This window comes from Misgurnus anguillicaudatus, chromosome 13 (assembly GCF_027580225.2).
Source record: "Misgurnus anguillicaudatus chromosome 13, ASM2758022v2, whole genome shotgun sequence".
NCBI lineage: Eukaryota > Metazoa > Chordata > Actinopteri > Cypriniformes > Cobitidae > Misgurnus > Misgurnus anguillicaudatus.
In genome coordinates, this window is record NC_073349.2 from 28,188,653 (window position 1) to 28,215,455 (window position 26,803).

At 36.8% G+C, this 26,803-nt stretch overlaps 2 protein-coding genes across 2 annotated transcripts in view; both read right to left on the minus strand.

Moving 5' to 3' along the window:
- Positions 1-8,218: 8,218 nt before the first annotated feature.
- Positions 8,219-12,075, minus strand: LOC141369253 (uncharacterized). Its single transcript, XM_073874835.1, has 3 exons — positions 11,962-12,075; positions 10,847-11,012; positions 8,219-9,600 (listed from the first exon to the last, which is right to left on the minus strand). Exons 1-3 carry the CDS (start codon positions 12,073-12,075, stop codon positions 8,600-8,602), a joined length of 1,281 nt encoding a protein of 426 aa, XP_073730936.1. The 3' UTR covers positions 8,219-8,599.
- Positions 12,076-17,450: 5,375 nt separating this feature from the next.
- The window catches only part of LOC129430940 (uncharacterized), a 34,163-nt gene continuing 24,810 nt past the window's right edge, over positions 17,451-26,803 (minus strand). The window contains exons 7-11 of the mRNA XM_073874836.1: positions 25,769-26,763; positions 23,322-23,366; positions 22,915-23,080; positions 22,302-22,355; positions 17,451-20,818 (exon numbers count right to left, since the gene is read on the minus strand). Coding sequence (XP_073730937.1) covers positions 20,163-20,818; positions 22,302-22,355; positions 22,915-23,080; positions 23,322-23,366; positions 25,769-26,763 — 1,916 coding nt within the window. The 3' untranslated portion in view covers positions 17,451-20,162. The remainder of the gene's footprint in view (positions 20,819-22,301; positions 22,356-22,914; positions 23,081-23,321; positions 23,367-25,768; positions 26,764-26,803) is intronic.

The following is a 26,803-nucleotide window of genomic DNA, read 5'->3' on the forward strand; positions in this document are numbered from 1 at the left end:
TTCCCAGAAAAAAATAAGATCGTTCTTGGGAATGGTGAATTACTACCAGCACTTCATTCCAAACTATTCTGCAACAGCCAAGCCACTTTTCAGTCTTCTGAAGGGTCAGAAAACTAAGACAAAGCGCCTGAAGAAGCCAAATCAAATTTGTCAAAACCGAAAGTTGAAGCCCAGTGATTGGACACAAATCCAAGATCAGGCGGTTGAGAGGTTAAAAACATCATTGGTTGAGAGTGCTGTCCTTGCCCACCCGGATTTTAACCGTCCATTCATACTGGCAACGGATGCCTCTCTAGATGGTATTGGGGCTGTGCTCTCACAAGTCCCGGAAGGGGAAACAAAAGCCAGGCCTGTAGCCTTCGCCAGTAAGTCCCTTAGCCGTTCACAGCTAAATTACCCAGTACATCGATTGGAGTTCTTGGCCTTGAAATGGTCAGTATGTGATAAATTTAGTCATTGGCTCAAAGGACATGAATTCACCGTCTTGACTGACAATAATCCTTTGGCCCACATACTTACCAAACCCAAGCTGGATTGCTGTGAACAACGTTGGGTGGCAAAATTGGCTAGCTACAACTTCAGTATAAAGTATGTGCCTGGTCCCCAAAACACAGTCGCTGATGCCTTAAGCCGGGTTCCTTTTGTCAAAACGGATGTCACACAGAGATTACTCATGGAGCCATACAGAGCTCTTCTGACCGATTCAAAAGGGATGTCTACTGGATCAGTGCAGGAGGCCTTTAAACGTTCGTGTGATTTGGATAGGAGACAGAGAGTCCTTATTTCGGACTTGCCATGCGAGTACGAAGGTCAGCAAAATCTTCTGACTATCCCAGAAGTAGACGTCTCTGCTGTATTGAACTCACATGTTGAGTGGAACGTCGGTCCCAGGATGCGAGCTATGTCAGTCATTGACCACTTACCTCAGATGATGTCTGTAGGACAGGATACATTACCAGCTTACTCAGAACAGGACCTACGAGAGAAACAGCTCAATGATAGGATTCTGTCTCGAGTCGTGTATTATGTTGAACGTCAACGTAGACCTTCGAGGAGAGAAAGAGCACAAGAATCAGCAGTTGTCATGCGGTATCTAAAACACTGGGAGAAACTTGTCATCAGAAATGGCATCTTGTACAGAGTGTCTCGTGACAAGCTATCGAGGATAAAACACCATCAGTTCATAGTCCCAGAGTCTTTGGTGACTGAGATCTTGAGAGGAATTCATGACAGTTGTGGTCATCAGGGTCAGTCACGGAGCGTTAATCTTACAAGACACCGCTTCTTTTGGCTGAACATGGATCATGATGTGAGAGATTATGTGCGCAAATGTCATCGCTGCACCGTAAGCAAGACAACAGATCCTTCTGGTAGAGCTCCCCTAGAGAGTATTTTAACAAGTAGACCACTGGAGCTTGTGTGCATAGACTTTTGGTCTGCAGAGGACTCCACAAAGAAGTCTGTTGACGTCTTGGTGATGACTGATCATTTTACGAGGTTAGCACAAGCCTTCGTGTGTAGGGATCAGTCTGCTAAACAGGTCGCCAGAGTTCTGTGGGACAAGTATTTCTGCATTTATGGTCTCCCAGAACGAATTCATAGTGATCAGGGTCCGAGCTTTGAAAGCAGACTAATACGGGAGCTTCTAAGGGTCTCTGGAGTGAAAAAGTCACGCACAACGCCGTATCACCCGATGGGTAATGGAAGTGTGGAACGCTTTAACAGAACTCTCGGAAATATGATACGAGCTCTGTCTCCAGATATAAAGAGGGACTGGCCTAGACGGTTACAGACACTTACTTTTCTGTACAATTGCACAACCCATGAGACGACAGGTTATGCCCCATTTTACTTGATGTTTGGGCGTGTGCCCCGCCTGCCCATCGACGTTCTTTTTCGCTCTGTTCTGAGCGATTCAGACATAACCTGCTGTGACAGGTTTGTGTCTAATTTGACCAAAGATCTGAAAGAAGCATTGCAGATCGCACAAGAACATGCAACAAAGGAGCAGAAAAGACATGCAGAGTTGTATAACCGAAGAGTGAAAGGAATGGTCATTGAGATAGGTGATCAGGTGCTCCTTGCAAATAAAACTGAAAGAGGTAAAAAGAAAGTCGCTGACAGATGGGAGTCGACAGTCTACACTGTGGTAGATTGTAAGCCAGATACTCACACTTACAAGATCTGTAACCCAGCCACAGGTCAGGAAAAAGTTGTTCATCGGAACCTGTTGATGTTAGTGAACTTCTTACCAGTGAACATGGAGACTTCCCTGTCTGATCAGTTTTCAGACATATCCAACTCTTGTTCGAGATCGCATTCCATTCAGTCACTGAGTGAAGTAGAGGTTGAGCCCTTAGAAGGAGATACGGACGTGTCTAAGCACAAAGAGGACAGTTGCAGTAGTGTTGCAGTTGATGGTTCTATGAGGACGAGGGGCAAGTCATTACCCACATGTGAGAGTGCTAATATTGGCAATGTGGATGACTTTGTATCAGTTCAGGAATCTGATTGTAGGACCAGGACCATAAGTTGGGTCTCTGAGTTACCTGTAAGATCTGTCCCAGATGAGTCTGAACAAATCCCAGCTGAAGTTCAGGTAGACCCTCCAGCTAATGTCACTCCTGCTGTACCAGAATGTCACACACCTGAAGGGTCAAGTGCTACAAGGGAGCTTGTTTCTGGTGACAATGCAAGCAGCAGTTCAGATTCACATACGATGAACAGTGAGACAGTCCTGTCTACCCTACCTCGTTCACAGACTTTTACCGACACAATTGTGAATAACACTGAGAATGAACCACAGCATTCTAGTTCGATCACGCAGGTCAGATCACGTTTTGGCCGTATCATTAGACCTGTTGACAGATTAATACATATTATGTCAGTACAGGTTATGGCTCAAGATACAAAACACAATGTTCAAGCTGTTTATAAATCAGTACGTAAAGTTTTCTCTGGTTAAGACGCCATTTGTAATGTGCAATGGTATGTTGAAATGTTTTTACTTGTTGGTGTTAAACAATAGTACTGAAGGAACATACCTGATGAATAGGTGGCCTTACAAACTCTGATGGAATTATATGCCTTTGTCTTTTTGTTTGAGCAAGGTAATGATCAAATGTGTATGGGAAATATTGTGGAATGTATGTAGATGTTCTACTGTCAGTAGCTGTTGGGAGAGCTTAGCGCTACTCTCTCATCACTTCATCCTTATGGGATAATAGTATTTTTGACGCTCCTTTAACAGGATATTGTTCCCATTTTGAATTTTTTTTTCCCCCCGCAAGTTTATGATCTGTTGGTGATACTCCACCTGCCATACCATTATTTTATGTAATTCAGTGGGGGTGGATGTAACATGGTGAAAAAGAACATTTAAGTTAAAGAGTTTAGATGTGTGAATTCCATAAAATAAGGCATTATAATGGTTTGTGTGCTCAGAGGCTCCCCTCCTGTGGCCAGTGACGGTACTGCATATATTGTATTTTGTCCCTCTTTGCTTCCCTTACCGTAGCAGATTTGAGAATCTTTGCTGCGGGTAGGTATGATTTTCAGGGCTCCAACTCATAATGAAATAATTGTGGAAATAATGTGGTTTTTGTGAACATCCTCGATGTGATTGATCATACACATGTATATGAACATATACTTAATAGATTTATTTTGTTAAAATAGTTATTAGGGTGGAAATGTATTGAACCTCATTGTGTGTCACATGTGTAGGCCTCATCTGTGTTTAAAGATATATTGAACAATTATAATATGAGTTGAGTGAATGTGAACTCTCTATCTTCTAGCTTTTATAATGTCTGCAGTACTCAGGTCACCAGCCGGTTTTGATTTATATTTCATTTTTCTAATACGGATAGTAAAGCAGGACCCATAACAACTTATTTGAAACAAAAAAACACATTTTAATTTACTTTACAGCTTTTTTGTACAGCATGACACATAACAACTTATTTGGTGGATGTGTAACAGTGGGAACCAAAAGCAAATGTCTTGTCCACTGATCCATCACCACCTCTCTCTATAACAACAATGGCTTATAAAGAACGAATAAATCTTACAAAGATTTTTTTTCCATATCCACTTAGGTTTCTCAGCTTGCACTCTAGCATTTGTGTGATCCAGGTAACGTTAGCTTTGCATAAAAAATGGTTATCATTCGCATGGCTACTTTTACTTTTATACTTTAAGTAAATTTCCAAGCCTGTACTTTGGTACTTTTACTTGAGTAAAGAAGTTAAATCAGTACTTCTACTTTTACCAGAGTATTTTTAATACAAATATCTGTAAAAATGTTCTACACAGGACCTTCAGTTATAATAAAGTGTCTTAAAGGTCTCTTTTCCTAATTTTAGACCCCTGTAGATGAGTAACTTTGTTAGCTGTTAAACATAAACAATAGAAGGTTCACACTACTAAATAAAAGTAATTGTACAAAAAAGTACAAGTGCGATTATTTTTATCAAACTGGTCAACCTTAAAACTTTAAACACACGAAACCTTTGAAACAAACAATGATACAGAGGCCGTTTCTCAATCCTAAGGCTGCAGCCTTCCGGAGGTCGCATTTCTAAGATGCATACGTCATCAAGATTCACAATATTAACAATTATAAAGATTACTATTATTCTTAGTTAATCGTAAATTGTTGTAATATGTTTATGACTTCTGAATGTAATGCTCAGTTAGGTTAAACCAGGCTCGATGACGTATGCAGCCTGCATATGAGACCCTTCGGAGGCTGCTGCCTTCCGATTGAGAAACGTTCAGAGGTAACTTATTTCCTTGCCTTTTTTTCGGAACCAATATTGTTGCATCGTCCCTCTCTCAGTCGCCACCAGGATTTTCTGCAATGGCGCTCGTTTTTCCTCTCATTTCTGTGAAAATTGCCACTTCAAATCCACCAAGTAAACCGATGTGTATATGTTTGCCGCTTTGTTTCGCGTCACGCGAGTGACAGCCAAACGTCGCATCGCAAATGAGGAGAAGAGAGGAGAGTGCAACAAATGGATATAGGGTGTCAAACTCATAGATTTGCATCATTTAAAGTTCAGACGCTCCTTTTAAAATATTTTGGGTCAACCTCTGGTACACATTTAAAGCTGAAACTTATCGAACCCTATGAGAATGTCACTGAAACACACCAGTGGCTTTGCTGATTCAAAGTAAATCAGAAGCGTTAATGCTGACGCCCCGTGTTAATGAACCATGCAATGTCAATTTTGACACAGGAAAATCCCTGTACATACCTGAATAAATCAAATCGCCTTGACCTGCTTCTGTGTCTTCTTGTTTCACTTTTATCTCACAGTCCAGCAGATTCACTGATGTCTTCTGGTCTTCATTACAAACAGAAACCAGAAGATCTGTAGATGTTTGATCAGTAAAGCCACAGAGAGAGACACCAGATACATCCTGGAAATAACATTATAACAAACAGACTGTGATGATGTACTTTCACTACAGCATCAACACTGAACACACAAACCTTAATAATGATGACAGAGAGTGTTTAAGTGTTTTTTATACAAACCTTTGTGTTGAGTTCATCTCTCTGTCTGAGCTTTGACTCCAGTAACGCCACCTCTTTCTTCAGCTGAGAGATTTCTGTCATCAAATCATCAATATCCAGCATGGACAGATCAGTTCCTACTGATTTACAGCACATCACATCCATCTGATCTCTCATGATGAACATCTGAACACAAAACAACATCACCATTATAATATTGACACAAAAACATCATTTCAATAAACGACTGCAGCTTTGTTAAATCAAGAAACAGAACCTTACTGACTACAGAAATACAATTCTAGAAACTGTCTGGTAAAACACAGCAATTTACAGTAAGGTAGAATAACACTTAGTTTACCACAAAAAAAGATAACACAAACATTACATTCATACAAATATTAAAAAGCATAAACAACACAAGACTTACTGCTGCTTGAATTGTGAGTGTGAGCTTCTCTTCATCTGTTGTTTTATGTAACAAGCGGTGAGTTTGCGCCATCTGCTGGACGGGAGCGTGACGCAACAGCTGCTTGACAACAGTCATTTACCATAGTTACACACACATCCCTACGATTTACCCATAGACTGTACAAAAAGGGATTTACCACAGTTATCATATGGAGGCAACCAGGAGAAGTATCCAACACTGTATATTTATTTAAAGAGAAACCGTTAACAGAGTTTGTGTTTTAGTTAAAAGTTCAGTCAGGTGAATAAATGAAGAGCACATGCAGGATTCGCGCGGTTTACATGTGAAATCTGCACGTGCACGTCTACAGCACACCAGGAGGCATAAAACAGAAAAATCTTAACTTTAAAATCTTATCTTAACTGTTTAGTTACCATAGTAATTTTAGTTAGGACCTCATTTAAGACAAGCTATTAATCCCCAAGTGCATTATCTTAACTGCAGATAGGAAAGTGGTATTACAGAAGCAACTTGACAAAACATCCTAAAACTTCTAAGCGCATTCACACCCGTCTTGTTTGTTTCAATTGAATCGAACTCAAGTTTGTTTCATAGCATACAGTAATTTCTAAGCATATTTACGTTGGAGACGTAAACTTGCCTCATCGTTTACTTTTGCATTTCGTTAACATGTAGCCTACTAATACACACTTACACACCAAATAAAATGTAAAATCTTGAATCGGATCATAGTTGCTCTTTAAAGTGTTTTAATAATAAAGTAATAAACAGTAAATATGACTGCCCATTTCATTGTTAGATTGACAAAGTTATTTTTAGCTTATTCCTTTAATTGTTTGGTTAAAATTTTGTTTCTTTAATGATTTTACTCAATTTATTGGACATTTCTTCATGATTAAAAAAATTGCAGTCAAACCACAGAAAACATTTTATTCTAAATATATGTATGTCCTTAAAATGCAAAAAGTTATGCTTTTAGTTATTAGTAGATTTTATCATTGAATTGAGTGGTTTCCGTTTTATTTTATTTTCATTTACGTTACATAAATATGGGCACACATCGATTCGATCCATACCCCAGTACCCAAGTTCATTTTTTATATTGTAACACATTTTAGTTCATTCTTCTGGTGTCTCAAAATGGTATAGATTTAGTGCCTGAAAATAGAGCAATTTTATTTTGGTCTTCACCTGCATGTTTCATAATAAACAAACAAAAAAATAATTTATATATACATGACCAAATAATCTGTAGGCAAAAGCATTTTTTTACTATGCCTACCCTATATACATCACTAAATAATCAACATTTTCTCCCATAATATAATTTTTACAAAATTAATGATGGCCTTAGGCTGTGCATTGTGCCGTAAAATGCGACAAGGATGTTGTGCGTGATTGATTTGGCTTATTGATTTCACTGGTATTTTGCCCTCAAACAAGTTTTAGTCTTGCGTCCTGCATAGCGACCTGTAGGGGACAATTCTAATTCATAAACTAACTAACATTAACCTGCACTGATTAAACATGAAATTATTCATGACCCCTTTAATTCCTAATTGGAAAATTAAAAGTGGTTATGTTTGGAACAACATAAAGGTGAGTAAATAATGCAATGATGTTTATTTTAGGGGCTTATAACCTGTATCATGACTACGAAACTGCTACATTAACTTTATTCATTATCTTTTACCTGTCGCTGATGCCTTCAGACTCTCTAACTCTCTAACTCTTTCTCCACCTGTTTGCTGTCATTGTACTCAACAGCATTTAAAGTAAGACACTACAGATGCACACAGCATTTTTTTTTAACAAAGTTTAATAATCTACGTTTTTAAGCTTACATACAAAAAAAAATCACAAAGTAAAACAATTGAAAGTAAGGGAAATTAGATGATGAGATAAATGTTTTTCTCTAATACACAATGGACCTAATTATTGGCACCCCTTTATTTAAACCTTTTTGCCACCTCCATTTGCAAGGAAATTCAGAGTCTTCTCTTATAATGTCTGATAAGGTTAAAGAATTCATGACGGGTGATCTTCTATTATTCCTGCATACAGAATTTTCTGCATACAGATTTTTTTTCCATTTTTTTCCGTTCAAAAGTTGCTGTTTTCAGTTCACTTCAATAATTTTCTGTAAGGTTCAGGTCAGGGAACTGGGATGGCTGTGGCAGACCCTTGATTTTGTGCTCAGTAACCCATTTTTTGTTGATTTTAATGTTCGTTTTGAACCAATGTCTTGAAGAAAGGTTGAATAACATTTCTGGCAGAGCAAGTCCGGTTTTTATTTTAATTTTGAAATAAAACTTCTGAAAAATATATCTGATAGTTTGATAGATTTAATAATAGTAGGGTGGCCAAGATGACAGACAGGGTGGCTGAAGGGTCTAGAACTGCCCTGATGTGTTTTCTTATAAAAATGAAATTTCTATCAGATGAATTCTGTCAACAAACTGGTATTTTTGAATGGCATGAGGCTGGGATTAAGCGAATTTGAAGCAAAAGTATTTGATGGACGTATAATATGTGCCAACAGCATTCGGTTAATATTATCATCTCATTTTTGACAGAGATGGCTTTTAGTGGTTTTTGCATCTGAACTTTTCAAATACAAAAATCACCGTAGTAGGGGCATTTTAAGGCCTTTCTTTAGTGTGTTTTCTCTTGTGGCTGTTGAGATCAATCTTACGAATGAAGCTCTTTCTACATTTGTCACATCTAAAAGGTCTTTCTCCAGTGTGGACACTCATGTGCCTGTTGAGTTCGAATTTGCGAATGAAGCTCTTGCCACACTGGTCACAGCTGTGAGATTTTTCTCTAGTGTGAATTCTTGTGTGCTCATTTAAGTGAGATTTATTCATAAAGTTCTCTCCACAGTGATCACAGCTGTAAGATTTTTCACCAGTGTGAATTTTCACGTGCATTTTAAGGTCAGTCTTACGAATGAAACTCTTTTCACACTGATCACAGCTGTAAGGTTTTTCTCCAGTGTGAATTCTTATGTGCCCGGTGAGATCGAACCTACGAATAAAACGCTTTCCACATTGATCACATTTGTAAGGTTTTTCTCCAGTGTGAATTTTTATGTGCTCACTTAAATGCCATTTATCCATGAAGGTATTTCCACACTGATCACATCTGTGAGGTTTTTCTCCAGCGTGACTTTTCTTGTGAACAATAAGGCAAGATCTGCGAATGAAGGTTTTTCCACACTGATCACATCTGTGAGGTTTTTCTCCAGTGTGACTTCTCTTGTGAACAATAAGGCAAGATCTGCGAATGAAGTTTTTTTCACACTGATCACAGCTGTAGGGCTTTTCTCCAGTGTGGATTCTCTTGTGCTCATTAAGGTAACTCTTATTTGTGAAACTTTTTCCACACTGATCACAGCTGTGAGGTTTTTCTCCAGTGTGGACTCTCATGTGCTTATTAAGTATATATTTATATGTGAAGGTCTTTCCGCACTGAGGGCAAGTAAGAGCATCCTTGGCTGTTGCCTTTTGCTTTTTTTTGCTTTTAGGTGACAAATTCCTCACAGTAATCGAGCAGCTCAGAGATTCTTCTTTGGGTATCAAATGATGAGGTTTCTCCTCCATTTCATTGAGTTGTGAAATTTCCACCTTTACCACTTTTAGATCTGAAATGAACAGAGAAAATCATTATGAACAATACGACAGTAAAAAACATAACACCGATCATTTCTGAAACTGCAATTTTCCTGTCTTTTATATCAATACTGGCCAACATTTATTATTTATGACATTTTGTAGTAAAGGTTTTTTTTTTTAGTTTAGACTGGAGTGAGGTAAAACCAGAACCCAGAACAAGTTAGCTGCTAATTTAATTTAGTTTTATAGTGTAAAAAATGTTATTGGTATGATTATATAACAAGCTTGGTCTAATAATCAGGTCCACCAAAGAAGGATATTCTACAAAGCAATGAAAGCCAAGTGAATAAACAACCATACTTGTTTGCCAAGAGGCCAAGAAATGATGACAGCGTGAGTGACAAGTATAATATCTGTGTCTGATAAATGCATAGCCATTATATACAGCGTGGAGGAGGTTATACAATTTTTAGCCATACTTTGTGTTTAAGTGACATTTTTAAATATAACGTACATTTAATAAACATTATGTTTACAAGGGTGAGGTTAGTGATGGTCGTTTTCGAAGCACTGCTTCATGAGACTTCGAAACACTTACAAATCTTTTGTTTCGAATCAGTGGTTCGGAGCGTGTTTCAAACTGGCCCAAGTCACGCAATTTTAGCAAACGAGGCTTCATTACGTCATAACTGTTTTGAAACGTTTTGAAAATCTGATGGTTCACCACTAGGGGGAGTTGATCACATGACCAGTGTCTAATATGTTTAGGTGAACTCAGGTCAGTTTTATTATGAAAGTTCATATAACATTTATCCTTCTGACTAATAACACTGCCATTTTGTCTATTTATTGTTTATAGACAAATTTAATGACAAAAATGTGCTTGATTAAAAGGGTAGTTAGTTTTAATGATTTGTTTGCCCTAAACAAAACTAAAAACACATAATACACTTTTAACTATGTCTTAATTAAGTTAAATAATTTTTAAAACATATTTCAATAAAAATCTTGCTATTCTTTTGTAAAAACAAATGTAAAATGTTTGGCCATATCTGCTTTTACACTATTTTGACCAGCAGGGGTCGCCAGCGTGTGTGGTGTTTCGAGCTGCTTCGAAAAACTGAATCAATTTTCGAAGCAATTGTTCAATTGATTCGAAGCTTTCGAAAAGCTTTGTTTCTCCCATCACTAGGTGAGGTACTTTTAATGTGTGTGTGCAAAATGTTCATCAACCACCACCAAAGACCAATTTTGTCTCGGAAAAACTGTACATACCTGAATAAATCAAATCACCTTCATCTGCTTCTGTGTCTTCTTGTTTCACTTCTATCCCGCAGTCCAGCAGATTCACTGATGTCTTCTGGTCTTCATTACAGACAGAAACCAGAAGATCTGTAGATGTTTGATCAGTAAAGCCACAGAGAGAGACACCAGATACATCCTGAAAATAACATTAAAACAAACAGGTTGTGATGATGTACTTTCACTATTGAGAATGAGGAGATGTCATCCTCCCCTTTCCACCATTTTGGGTGGTAACCCGCCAAACTCGTTCATTGTTTGTATTGGTAGTAGAGGAGGTTTTCGCGCTATTTTAGAATGCCTGGAAAACACTGCTGTGTAAAAATTGCTCCAGTGTCTCCCACGATTGTCGTGGAAAGTCTAGGAACCATTTGTTATGGTTTTTTCGTTTCCCTAAATGGAAAAAGTTTCAAGGAGAGCATGTCTCGTCGGATTTCTTGGGTGGCTGCAGTTAGAAGAAAGGACATTACTTTTGACCGCATCTCCGAGTCGATGAGAGTGTGTTCTCTGCATTTTCATACAACATAATATTCACCTTATAGTCAATAAAAAAATTGATCTGCCTGCATTGACACTATTTTTGTACTCTTTTACAAAGACATAGAATGTACATCACTGCATGTAACACATTAACAAACATGTGTGTGTGTGTGTGTGTGTATATATATATATATATATAGACACTATTTCATTTGAACTTAACTGAGCTGGATGATACATCACTGTTTGATCCACAGCTGCTGTACAGCAGAAGCAAACTTTGTTATCTTCCTGTAATTACTGTTAAGCTGCTTTGATATAATCTGGATTGTAAAAAGCACTATATAAATAAAAGTGACTTGACTAAAGGTGAAGCAACTTACATTTGGCAGTACAATGGTTTTTTTCACAATTTGGAGGCTGTAACGTTAGATGACCAAGTCCCGCACCCAGCCGCAGCAGAATGTTTCGTAGCTTTCCAATGACTTCAGGCTTTAAAATTCTTGCATAGTGTAATAACTGATGCCGAAAACCAAGTAATTAACGATTTCCAAATACGTGCAAGGTTGTAAAGAGTCTAGGTCTCTCTTCCACTCAGCTACAGGCACCTCGTATGGATTGACGTTTTTAATATCCGCGAGCTTCTCTAAATATCTCTGTTTGGCATTGGTTGTAAGCTTCTCCCTGTAAGGACCCTTTTCTTCTGCCGCATTCTTCTCCATTTCTGCTAAATTTTCCTCGAAATTTATATTGCAATTTCTGCTCTTTCCCGCTCCGTCTTTGAATTGCTCATACACTGTTGCTCCTGGCAACCGTTAGCGTGCCCTCCCAAAATGGTGGACGGGCTCAATTTGTCACGTGACAGCAAGCTACCGTGACGCATGTCGTCATTCTTAATAGGATCAACACTGAACACACAAACCTTAATCATGATGACAAAGAGTGTTTAAGTGTTTTAATTTATACAAACCTTTGTGTTGAGTTCATCTCTCTGTCTGAGCTTTGACTCCAGTAACGCCACCTCTTTCTTCAGCTGAGAGATTTCTGTCATCAAATCATCAATATCCAGCATGGACAGATCAGTTCCTACTGATTTACAGCACATCACATCCATCTGATCTCTCATGATGAACATCTGAACACAAACACATCACCATTATAATATTCACACAAAAACATTATTTAAATAAACGACTGCAGCTTTGTTAAATTAAGAAACAAAACCTTCCTGACTACAAAAATAACTCTGGAAACAAAGTATATAGTAAAAAACTATGTACAGTGAGCAAGAATAAAACTTCGTTCACCACAAAGATAACACACAGATTATTAACACACATATAAAAAGCAAAAACAACACAACACTTACTGCTGCTCGTATCGAGTTTCTCTTCTTCTTCTTCTTCTTCTGTTGTTTTATGTAACACGCGGTGAGTTTGCGCCATCTGCTGGACGGGAGCGTGACGCAACAGCTGCTTGACAACAGTTATTCACCATTGTTGCACACATACAGTTGTGTATAAAATAATAGCAGTGTACTAATAAAAGTGAATAAGGTGCAAAAAAAGTTTTAAAACCGAGTTTATTTCAAATGTATTGAAAACATTACACATTCAACTACGAATCAAAGCATTAACACAGTTTACTAGTCTGTCTTGTTCTTTAAAGGGAAGCAAATAAAATGAATATTAATGTTAAAAAAAAAATAGCAGTGTTAACATTTTTCTCTTTAGAACCTTATAAACTGAAATAATTTCTTGAGATTTAACTTCACTTTAAACTATTGAATTATTTATATTTGCTGCACATCTGTGTCAAATCAACCCAACCAACTTCTGGCACCCAGAAACAGATATTTTACCCCAAGAGCCACAGTTCCTGTTAATTTTTAGGTTTTACGTCAAAAACTGCATTTTTATTGTCACCCCACAAGTTTTCAATGGGGTAGAGATCAGGGGATTGAGCTGGACACTCCATAATAACCTCAATCCTTTTTGTGTGGAACCAAGATTTTGCCCTCTTGCTTGTGTGTTTGTGGTTGTTGTCTTGTTGAAACACCCATTTGAGGGGCATTTCCTCTTCAGCCAAGGGCAACATAATCTTATTAAATTTTCTGATGTATTCAAACTGATCCTTTTTCTCTATACAACATACACAGTAGTATGAAAAACATCCCAATACCATGATTTTTGCACAACCATGTTTAACTGTCTTTATAGACAGTTTCAGCAGTAACAACAAAAACACGCGGCTTTCGTGTCATCACGTAAGTTCCGGTAAACTCTGCGAAGAATAAATAACAACAAAGTCCTTTTAAAGTAGTTTATTTATATAACAAGCAAAATAACACGTAGATTACATAGGAACCCAAAACATTGTTATTTTCGACAAGGTATTTGTTTAAGAGTTCAGTTTCAGCAACTAGTCAGACTATTAAACAAACAGAAACTGGAAGTAAAATTCGGACCAGACGCTTATTGCAAAAAGAACAATTTTATTCTCATCATCTTAAGCCATTTTTCTTTGGGCCATTTATGTGTTGATGTGATTCTGCTCATGCCTTTTTTTCAACAATGGTTCTTTATGGGGGCTTCTTGCAAACAGCTCAGCTTCAATCGGATGTCTTCTCACTGTCACTGTACTTACAGATCATTTTTGATCATCTTTGATCTTTCTAGAGGGGATGAAAGGCTAAATCTTATCGTAGTTGCTTGTTTTCTTACTTCTGTGTGTTTACTTATCTTCAAAATTTTCCCTTTATCCACTTTGGTAAAATTGTCCAAAAGAAATTGATCATAAATCCCCAAGAGTCCAAGGAAATGGAATATCCAAGCCATTTAATCCAAAACGATTTGTTCGCCTCACATTCTTGACGTTTCTGACCGAATTGCAACATAAAAACTGTAAACAATTAGTTCACTACCGAACATTTGTTTGACTCTTACTTCTCATTCAAGACTTATAATGCTGTATTTGGGTGTCACGTTTGAGGAGCAAAGTCGAACGCATCAAATACTATTTTATATTATTAACTCACTTTTGACCAAGCATTTAGTGGTTTTTGCATCTGAACTTTTCAAATACGAAAATCAACGTAGTAGGGACATTTTAAGGCTTTTCTCCAGTGTGAATTCTTATGTGCACGTTGAGATTAAACCTACGAAGAAAACTCTTTCCACATTGATCACATCTGTGAGGCTTTTCTCCAGTGTGGATTCTCTTGTGCTCATTAAGGTGCCATTTATTCGTGAAACTTTTCCCACACTGATCACATGTGTAAGGTCTTTCTCCAGTGTGAAGTCTCATGTGATTATTAAGTATAGATTTATATGTGAAGGTCTTTCCACACTGAGGGCAAGTAAGAGCATCATTGGTTGTTGCCTTTTGCTTGTTGTTCCTTTTAGGTGACAAATTCCTCACAGTTATCGAGCAGCTCAGAGATTCTTCTTTGGGTATCAAATGATGAGGTTTCTCCTCCATTTCATTGAGTTGTGAAATTTCCTCCTTTACCACTTTCTGATCTAAAATGAACAGAGAAAATCATTATGAAGAATCTGACACAGTAAAAAATGCACCGAGAACTTCAGCAACAATAATTGTGTTTGTGTCTTTGTCATTACTGGTTAAACATTAGAGGCAGATAAATAAATCAAATCACCTTGATCTGTCTGTTCTCTTGAATTTGTGATTTCTTCTTTTGGCTTCATCAGGTCTACAATGAAAAAAAGAAAATCATTATGAACAATATGACACGGTAAAAAAACATAATACCAATCATTTTTGAAACTGGAATTGTAGTTTTCCTGTCTTTTATGTCATACTGGCCAACATTTAAGTAATAAATAATATCTGTGTCTGATAAATGCATAGCCTTTATATATAGTGTGGAGGAGGTTATAACAGTTTTTAACCATACTTTGTGTGTAAGTGACATTTTTAAATATTAAATACATTTTATAAACATTTTGTCAATACTGGCCAACATTTATTGTTTATGACATTATGAAGTAAAGGTTTTTTTAGTTTAGACTGGAGTGAGGTGAAAGCAGAACAAAGCACAATTAAGCTGCTAATTTAATTTAGTTTTATATTGTAAAATTGTTATTGGTATGATTATATAACAAGCTTTGTGTAATAATCAGGGCCCATATGTATAAAGCCACTCAGAGTAACATTTTTGTCTTAACTGTGTCAAAATTTTAAGAATGACATAATTTTACTCTTATTCCAAGACATAAGAATAAATGTGATTTATAAAGTCTCATAAGTGTTAAGGCTAGGTCTCAGCTCCTAAATTATTTAAGAGAGCTGGAGAGGTCTACATTGTAAAAAGTTGGATAAAATTACAGATAAGGCCTAAAAAATATGATGTTTTATCAACTTAAATTTTCTGATTTTAAGTGAAATAATTAAAAATGTTTAAATAATAGGTGGTACCAATTGAAGTTTTTTAAAGTAGAGCTACTTTTACGTTTTACAGTTTATGACAGGTAAATAAAATACCATAAAATGTCAATTAAATTTACAATAGCATTATTAACCCAAAAAAAGTTTAGTATGTTCAAGATTGCAGTAACACCATTACATGTAAAGTGATATTAAATAGAGTATAAAACCCTGACCCAAACCATAATGTTAGCAGTGAGCAAGCCAAAGGTGAAAGTGACAAAGATGGCAAACAATATAATGGTTTTTAAGTTGAGAAATCCAACTTAACTTGATCATCTTGTTCAGGCTTGATCATCAAAGTATTTTTTTATCTAAGTGTTTGCAAACTTTAGGCTTTTTTATAAACAGCTTGTGAGTGAAATCAAATGATGTGATTCATCATCTTAAACTTTTTAAATAGTATTACGTTTGTATATTTCATTAACAGGTTGAAACTTAATTAAAATAGTGCAAAATCGTGTAAAATAAATGCATGTACTTATTTGTAATATTGTTAAACATTTCTTGAAGCAAATTTAAATTAAAATACTAATATAATTGTAATGTCTTCATGATTCATGAATTTATGGTGTCACATGCTGCTGTGACTGTATACTATTGCCGGCATTCTAATTTGGCTGATTCAGAGTTTAAGGGCGGCCATTTTAGTTTGAAATCATTGTAGTCCTCAGTTTGCGGCACTTAAGTCAGCACTTAAGAATGAGTCTTACACTTTACTGAAAGTTACTTTCAGCTTCTTTATAAACGTCTCCTATTCTCGGACTGGTCCTACTCCTTACTAAGAATTTTTTGACACTTAAGTCATAGCTTAAGACTATTCTTAAGAGCATTTTTGAGATGTTTTATACATACGGGCCCAGGTATACCAAAAAAGGATATCCTACAAAGCAATAAAAGTGAATAAACAACCATACTTGTTTGCTAAGAGGGCAAGAAAATATGACAGGTTGAGTGACAAATAATAAATTATATCTGTGTATGATAAATGCATAGCCTTTATATATAGCGTGGATGAGGTTATAACATTTTTAGCCATACTTTGTGTTTAAGTGACATTTTTAAATATTAAATACATTTAATAAACATTATGGTTAAATGGGTGAGGTACTTTTTAATGTGTGAGTGTATAAAAATTTTCAGCAACCTCCACCAAAGACCATACCTGAATAAATCAAATCACCTTCATCTGCTTCTGTGTCTTCTTGTTTCACTTCTATCCCACAGTCCAGCAGATTCACTGATGTCTTCTGGTCTTCATTACAGACAGAAACCAGAAGATCTGTAGATGTTTGATCAGTAAAGCCACAGAGAGAGACACCAGATACATCCTGAAAATAACATTAAAACAAACAGACTGTGATGATGTACTTTCACTATAGGATCAACACTGAACACACAAACCTCAATCGTGATGATAAAGAGTGTTTAAGTGTTTTAATTTATACAAACCTTTGTGTTGAGTTCATCTCTCTGTCTGAGCTTTGACTCCAGTAACGCCACCTCTTTCTTCAGCTGAGAGATTTCTGTCATCAAATCATCAATATCCAGCATGGACAGATCAGTTCCTACTGATTTACAGCACATCACATCCATCTGATCTCTCATGATGAACATCTGAACACAAACACATCACCATTATAATATTCACACAAAAAAACACATTTTCAATAAACGACTGCAGCTTTGTTAAATTAAGAAACAAAACCTTCCTGACTACAAAAATAACTCTGGAAACAAAGTATATAGTAAAAAACTATGTACAGTGAGCAAGAATAAAACTTCGTTCACCACAAAGATAACACACAGATTATTAACACACATATAAAAAGCAAACACAACACAACACTTACTACTGCAAGAACTGTGCACTTCTCTTCTTCTTCTGTTGCTTTATATAACGCGCGGTGAGTTTGCGCCATCTGATGGACGGGAGGATGACGCAACAGCTGCTTATCAACAGTTATTCACTATAGTTACACACATACAGTTGTGTTCAAAATAGTAGCAGTGTACTAATCAAAGTGAATTAAGTGCAAAAAAAAATTAAAAACAGTTTATTTCAAATGTATTGAAAACATTACACATTCAACTACAAATCAAAGCATTAACACAGTTTACAATTTTGTCTTGTTCTTTTAAAGGGAAGCAAATAAAATGAATATTAATCTGTTAAAAAAACAATAAAAAAAACAATAGCAGTGTCAACATTTTTCTCTGAAGACACTTAAAACTGAAGAAAATATTTAGTTGCATAACCATTGTTGTTGATATCTGCTGCACATCTGTCTCAAACACTGATCTATATAAATGACTGGATTGCGCATAGAACGCTTGACGTAACTGCGTGAGGTGAAGCCAGCACAGAGATCGAGCCGCCATCTTGGTATACCCAACCGGCAGAGAGCGTCATTGACTTCCATTCAAAATCATGATCAAAATTTACCCCCTTTACAGCATATCAGTTACACAAGGTTCATTTTTAGGATATGTGTACGTTAATTATTTGTTAATTCTGGTGTTATTTGCAATGTTTATGTTTTAATCAGGCAGGATAATGGATTTATAAAAAACCGTTAAGGTGAGTGTGTCTGTTGCATTTGTTAATGACACCGGTATAAATAGTTTTTTTTTTTGACATTCAGCTACACTGTGATGGTCAGCGTTATTTCTCTAAATAAGTTTAGGTAACTTGTAAGTTAAGATAACATAATTACAAAACTAGCAAATTATTGCATGCACATACGGTACAATGCATGATTATTTATTTAGATTTCAGAATGAGCACGTTTATTGTCATTAATACTAAATATGCTGCGGTCTGTCTGCTGATCTGATACTGTAATAAAGATGAATGTATAATAACTGATTAAAACGCAAAATGTACAACTTTCAGTAAATAACTATTTACATGCTTTGGACGTTTGTGTTGTAATAATGTACAGGGTAACTTCACATATAAAAACGAAGACAAGTAAAGTGATGTTTTATCATTAAAATCTGACAACGTCCATTGATTTAATAGAACGTTTGGGTATACCAACATGGCGGCGCGGTGGCTTCACAAGTGTGACGTCATGAGCAATCCAGTCATTTATATAGATCAGTGGTGTCAAATCAACTCAACCAACTTCTGGCACCCAGAAACAGATATTTTAGTCCAAGATCCACAGTTCCTGTTCATTTTTAGGTTTTACGTCAAAAATTGCATTTTTATTGTCACCCCACAACTTTTCAATGGGGTAGAGATCAGGGGATTGAGCTCGACACTCCATAATAACCTCAATCCTTTTTGTCTGGAACCAGATTTGTCTTGTTGAAACACCCATTTTAGGGGCATTTCCTCTTCAGTCAAGGGCAACATAATCTTAACAAGTATTTTGATGTATTCAAACTGATCCCTTTTCTCTTGTATAAGATAAATAAGCCCAACACGGTAGTATGGAAAAACATCCCAAACCCATGCTTTTTGCATCACCATGTTTAACTGTCTTTAAACATCTTTAACACCTGAGGTTCTGCCCATAACCACTTGACTCGAAGAGAACAATTTTACTCTCATCACGTCAGAAAATGTTACGCCATTTTTCTTTCGGCCAGTTGATGTGTTTTTCAACAATGTTGCTTTATGGGGGCTTCTTGCAAACAGCTCAGCTTCAATCGGATGTCTTTGTACTTACAGATCATTTTAGATCATCTTTGATCTTTCTAAAGGGGATGAAAGGCTGAATCTTTACATCCTGACTATTCTTCAATCTGTATTAACCGTATTGCTTATTTTCTTCCATGTGTTTGGGTTTTTGTTGCCATTTTAAAGCATTATTTTGATCAAGCCACCTTTAATAAACGAGTCTATAACTCATAACAAGTAGTGTGGATATCATGACAAATGGGTCTATTGTTTTTCTATTACACTACTACATCTGTAAGTAAATCATTTCTAATGCAGAAATAAAACTATTACGGATAACAGGGGTTTATCACGTTACTGATGTTGCACTGCTATTATTTTGAACATAACTGTATATCTGATATTTTGATAAATTTAATAATTGTAGGGTGGCAAAGATGACAGACAGGGTGGCTGAAGTCCCCCCTAAAAAGGGTCTAGAACCGCCCTGATGTGTTTTCTTATAAAAATGAAATTTCTATCAGACTCTTAATGAATTCGGTCCACAAACTGGTATTTCTGAATGGTCTGAGGCTGGGATTAAGCAGATTTGAAGCAAAACTACTTGATGAACGTATAATACATGCCAAAAGCATTCGGTTAATATCATCATCTCATTTTTGACCGAGGTTGCGTTTAGTGGTTTTTGCATCTGAACTTTTCAAATACGAAAATCACCGTAGTAGGGGTATTTTAAAGCCTTTCTTTAGTGTGAATCCTCATGTGCCTATTGAGATAAGTCTTGTGAATGAAACTCTTTTCACACTGATCACAGCTATAAGGTTTTTCTCCAGTGTGAATTCTTATGTGCAAGTTGAGATTAAACCTACGAATAAAACTCTTTCCACATTGATCACATCTGTAAGGCTTTTCTCCAGTGTGAATTTTTGTGTGCTCATTGAAATGCGATTTTCTATTGAAGGTTTTTCCACACTGATCACATGTGTAAGGTTTTTCTCCAGTGTGAATTCTTATGTGCTTGTTGAGATTAAACCTACGAAGAAAATTCTTTCCACATTGATCACATCTGTGAGGCTTTTCTCCAGTGTGGATTCTCGTATGCTCCTTAAGGTGGCTTTTATTCGTGAAACTTTTTCCACACTGATCACATCTGTAAGGTTTTTCTCCAGTGTGAACTCTCATGTGCTTATTAAGTATATATTTATATGTGAAAGTCTTTCCACACTGAGGGCAAATAAGAGCATCCTTGGCTGTTGCCTTTTGCTTGTTGTTTCTTTTAGGTGACAAATTCCTCACAGTTATCGAGCAGCTCAAAGATTCTTCCTTGGGTATCATATGATGAGGTTTCTCCTCCATTTCATTGAGTTGTGAAATTTCCTCCTTTAGCACTTTCAGATCAAAAATGAACAGAGAAAATCATTATGAAGAATCTGACACGGTAAAAAATGCACTGAGAACTTCTGCAACTATAATTAGGGCCCGAGCACTGAGGAGCAGGCCTGCACCGAAAGGTGCAAAGCCCTATTGCTTTTGCTCGGATTTTTTTTTTTTTTTAATTTACATTTTGGGGGCCTTAACATACTCAAAAACTATTGAAAATTGGCAGAGACGTCAGCGTAACGGGCGTGGCAGGGGGGCTCTGTAGCGCCCCCTGTAATGCAAAAACAAAAATTTGTGCACAGATCGGGCAAACATGTACGCACATGCACGAGAGTTGGTACGCATATAGATCTCATCGACCCAAACAACTTTCGCCCTCAAACATTTTAGCTCCACCCAACAGGAAGTCGGCCATTTTGGATTGTTTAAAAAATGCATGCGGTAAACTTTTAAATACTCCTTCTAGGGGATTCATGGGATTGACACCAAACGTGGTGATCATGATGCAGAGACATTGTACTTGCTAAATTGCGAAAAGGGATTTTTTATATCTCAAACGCTGTTCCCATGGCAACGCGTCAAACTTTGCTTTCATTTTCCAGCATAAAGCTGACAGTTATATGCTGTGAACTTTTAAATACTCCTTCTAGAGGATTCATGCGATTGACACCCAACAAGTTCAACATGATGCCGAGACATTATAGATGATAAATTGCTAAGGGATTTTTGACATCTTGAACGGTTCTGTCATGGCGAGGCGACAAATTCATGGCGAAATCAGAGAAACAAAAAGTGTTTATTATCTACGGTAAAAAAGGTCTTATTGTGATGACACGCGGGGTGTTTGTTTGTCTGAAGATTCCGATCGCATTGATGTGCCTATTGTGACTCCCGGGCATAGCGCCACCACCAGGTGCCAGGAAGTGTGTCAGTCACAAAGGTGGATTTTTTGACAGTTCCATGCAATGTTCTTTTAAATACACCTTTTAGGATATTCATGCGATTAACACCAAAAGTGGTCAACATGATGGCGAGACATTGTAGATGCTAAATTGCGAAGGAATTTTTGACATCTCCAATGCTGTTCCCATGGCAACGCATCAAACTTTACTTTTATTTCATGCATATTTACTCTTGGCGTGCTTAGATTAAATTTAAATTTGGCACACACATCAGAGTTGTCGGCTGTTAAGTGTTGACAAAAACGTCAGATGAAGGCGTGTCTATTTAGTGGCTGACTAGGGCACCCGTTTGTCTAAAATGTGGGGTTTCTTTTACCTACTGTACCTAAATGGGTCAGTAGCAACATGAAATAGTCCACTGATATTTACCCACTTTATGCACATGCCCACTGGCATCGTTTTCTCGGAAGCACAGTGTAGCGGTAAAAAAACGTGCGAGGGCCCGCCATCGCTGCTTGCAGCTATATTTGTGTTTGTGTCTTTGTCGTTACTGGTTAAACATTAGAGGCAGATAAATAAATCAAATCACCTTGATCTATCTGTTCTCTTGCATATGTGATTTCTTCTTTTGGCTTCATCAGGTCTGAAATGAAAAAAGAAAATCATTATGAACAATATGACAGGGTAAAAAAACATAATACTGATCATTTTTGAAACTGCAATTGTAGTTTTCCTGTCTTTTATGTCAATACTGGCCAACATTTATTATTTAAGTAATAAATAATATCTGTGCCTGATAAATGCATAGCTTATAGTTAGCTGCTAATTTTATTTAGTTTTATATTGTAAAATTGTTATTGGTATGATTATATACCAAGCTTGGTCTAATTATCAGGTCTACCAAATAAGGATATCCTACAAAGCAATGAAAGCCAAGTGAATAAACAACCATACTTGTTTGCTAAGAGGGCATGAAATGACGACAGCATGAGTGACAAGGAATAAATAATATCTGTGTCTGATAAATGCATAGCCTTTATATATAGCGTGGAGGAGGTTATAACATTTTTAACCATACTTTGTGTTTAAGTGACAACTTCAAATATTAAATACATTTTATAAACATTATGGTTAAATGGGTGAGGTACTTCTTAATGTGTGAGTGTATAAAAATGTTCAGCAACCTCCACCAAAGACCATACCTGAATGAATCACATAACCTTCATCTGCTTCTGTGTCTTCTTGTTTCACTTCTATCCCACAGTCCAGCAGATTCACTGATGTCTTCTGATCTTCATTACAGACAGAAACCAGAAGATCTGTAGATGTTTGATCAGTAAAGCCACAGAGAGAGACACCAGATACATCCTGGAAATAACATTATAACAAACAGACTGTGATGATGTACTTTCACTATAGGATCAACACTGAACACACAAACCTCAATCATGATGACAAAAAGTGTTTAAGTGTTTTAATTTATACAAACCTTTGTGTTGAGTTCATCTCTCTGTCTGAGCTTTGACTCCAGTAACGCCACCTCTTTCTTCAGCTGAGAGATTTCTGTCATCAAATCATCAATATCCAGCATGGACAGATCAGTTCCTACTGATTTACAGCACATCACATCCATCTCATCTCTCATGATGAACATCTGAACACAAGCACATCACCATTATAATATTCACACAAAAAACATTATTTCAAAAAAAAAAAAAAAAACTGCAGCTTTGTTAAATCAAGAATCAAAATCTTCCTGACTACAAAATAACTCTGGAAACAAAGTGTATGGTAACAAAATAAGTATTTACAGTACGCAATAATAAACTTCGTTCACCACAAAGATAACACACACATTATTCACACACAAATAAAAAGCAAAAACAACACAACACTTACTACTGCTCGAACTGTGCGCTTCTTCTTCTGTTGTTTTTTGTAACACGCGGTGAGTTTGCGCCATCTGCTGGACGGGAGGATGACGCAACAGCTGCTTGACAACAGTCATTTACCATAGTTACACACATACAGTTGTGTATAAAATAATAGCAGTGTAGTAATAAAAGTGAACAAAGTGCAAAATTTTTAAAAATGGTTTATTTTCATATTTCAAATGTATTGTAAACATTACACATTCAATTACAAATCAAAGCATTAACAGAGTTTACAAGTTTGTCTTGTTCTTTTAAAGGGAAACAAATAAAATGAATATTAATCTGTTAAAAAAAAGGCAGTGTCAACATTTTTCTCTGTAGACACTTAAAACGTTAAAAAGATTTAACTTTGCTTTAAACTATTGAATTATTTAGTTGCATAACCATTGTTGTTTATATCTGCTGCACATCTGTGTCAAATCAACTCAAACAACCGGCACCCAGAAACAGATATTTTAGCCCAAGATCCACAGTTCCTGTTCATTTTTAGGTTTTACGTCAAAAATTGCATTTTTATTGTCACCCCACAAGTTTTCAATAGGGTAGAGATCAGGGGATTGAGCTGGACACTCCATAATAACCTCAATCATTTTTGTCTGGAACCAAGATTTTACCCTCCTGTTTGTGTATGTGGGGTTGTTGTCTTGTTGAAACACCCATTTTAGGGGCATTTCCTCTTCGGTCAAGGGCAACATAATCTTATCAAGTATTTTGATGTATTCAAACTGATCCCTTTTCTCTTGTATAAGATAAATAAGCCAAACACTGTAGTATGAAAAACATCCCAATCCCATGATTTTTGCACCACCATGTTTAACTGTCTTTATAGTGTACTGTGGCTTGAATTCAGTACCCGGGAGTCGCCTGAGGTTCTGCCGATAACCACTTGACTCGAAGAGAACAATTTTACTCTCATCACGTCAGAAAATGTTACGCCATTTTTCTTTCGGCCAGTTGATGTGTTTTTTAACAATGGTGCTTTATGGGGGCTTCTTGCAAACAGCTCAGCTTCAATCAGATGTCTTCTGACTGTCACTGTACTTACAGATCATTTTAGATCATCTTTGATCTTTCTAGAGGGGATGAAAGGCTGAATCTTTACATCCTGACTATTCTTCAATCGGTATTAATCGTATTGCTTGTTTTTTTTCATTTCTTTTACTGTCTATGGTATTTACATTACAATCCAGGACGCTATAGCAGTCAGTCAAACTTGCTCAAACTTAAACAGTGTAAAACCAAACCCTATTCATTCACCAATTAGATCCGAGCATTTCTCTCTTCCTCACTTGCTGCGTTCCGCTGTCACTCACGTGACATATTACAAAGCGGCAGACGTGAACACATCGGTTTACTTGGATTCGGAGCGACAATTTTGACACAAAAGAGAGGAAAACGAGCGCCATTGCGGAAAATCCTGGTGGCGAGGAAGAGAGGGACGATGCAACAATATTTGTTTCGAAAAAGGCAAGGAAATACTTCTGGTCATTTCTCAATTGGAAGACTGCAGCCTCCGGAGGTCAAATATGCAGGCTGCATACGTCATCAAGCTTGGTTTATTAAGGTAAACTGAGCATTACATTCGCAAGTCATGAGCATACTGCAACAATTTACGATTAACTAAGTATAATAGTCAAGTTTATAATTGTTAATATTCTGAAATAAGGCAGTCTTGATGACGTATGCAGCTTAGAAATACGACATCCGGAGGCAGCAACCTTAAGATTGAGAAATGGCTTCTGAGTTCCTCATCAGAAAGTTGTAACATGACTGCGTTTCTCCCTGATGCCTCAAAATGTTGATCGTTTAACGTTTTAAAGGTTTAGTTTTTAGTTTAGTTTTAAGGTTGGCTAGTTCTTTTCCTTTGCGACAGTGCTGCGGCGCTTGTGGCCTCTAGGGGTGCTAGGCATGAAAAATACATGTCTAGCGACCCCTAGTGGCCAAAAAGTTTGGCAGTGTGCCTTTAAGCGCATTTGAAGCAAAACTAATTGATGAACGTATAATACATGCCAAAAGCATTCGGTTAATATTATCATCTCATTTTTGACCGAGGTTGCGTTTAGTGGTTTTTGCATCTGAACTTTACAAATATGAAAATCACCGTAGTAGGGGCATTTTAAGGCCTTTGTTTAGTGTGAATCTTCATGTGCCTATTGAGATAAATCTTATGATAGAAACTCTTTCCACACTGATCACAGATGCAAGGTTTTTCTCCAGTGTGAATTCTTATGTGCACGTTGAGATTAAACCTACAAAGAAAACTCATTCCACATTGATCACATCTGTAAGGCTTTTCTCCAGTGTGAATTTTTGTGTGATTACTTAAATGCGATTTTCTATTGAAGGTTTTCCCACACTGATCACAGCCGTAAGGCTTTTCTCCAGTGTGAATTCTTGTGTGTTCATTAAGGTGCCATTTATACTTGAAGTTCTTTCCACAATGATCACATTTGTAAGGCCTTTCTTTAGTGTGAATACTCAAGTGCCCTTTGAGATCGCTCTTACGACCATAACTCTTTCCACACTGATCACATCTGTAAGGTTTGTCTCCAGTGTGAATTATTATGTGCTGATTAAGGTCAGTCTTACAAATGAAACTCTTTCCACACTGATCACATGTGTAAGGTTTTTCTCCAGAGTGAATTCTTATGTGCACGTCGAGATTAAACCTACGAAGAAAACTCTTTCCACAATGATCACATCTGTAAGGCTTTTCTCCAGTGTGAATTTTCGTGTGGTCAGTAAGGTGCCATTTATACCTGAAGTTCTTTCCACACTGATCACATTTGTAAGGCCTTTCTTTAGTGTGAATCCTCATGTGCCTGTTGAGTTCAATCTTACGAATGAAACTTTTTCCACACTGATCACATCTGTAAGGTTTTTCTCCAGTGTGAAGTCTCATGTGCTTATTAAGTACAGATTTATATGTGAAGGTCTCTCCACACTGAGGGCAAGTAAGAGCATCCTTGGCTGTTGCCCTTTGCTTGTTGTTTCTTTTAGATGACAAATTCCTCACAGTAATCGAGCAGCTCAGAGATTCTTCTTTGGGTATCAAATGATGAGGTTTCTCCTCCATTTCATTGAGTTGTGAAATTTCCTCCTTTGTTACTTTCAGATCTAAAATGAACAGAGAAAATCATTATGAACAATATGACAC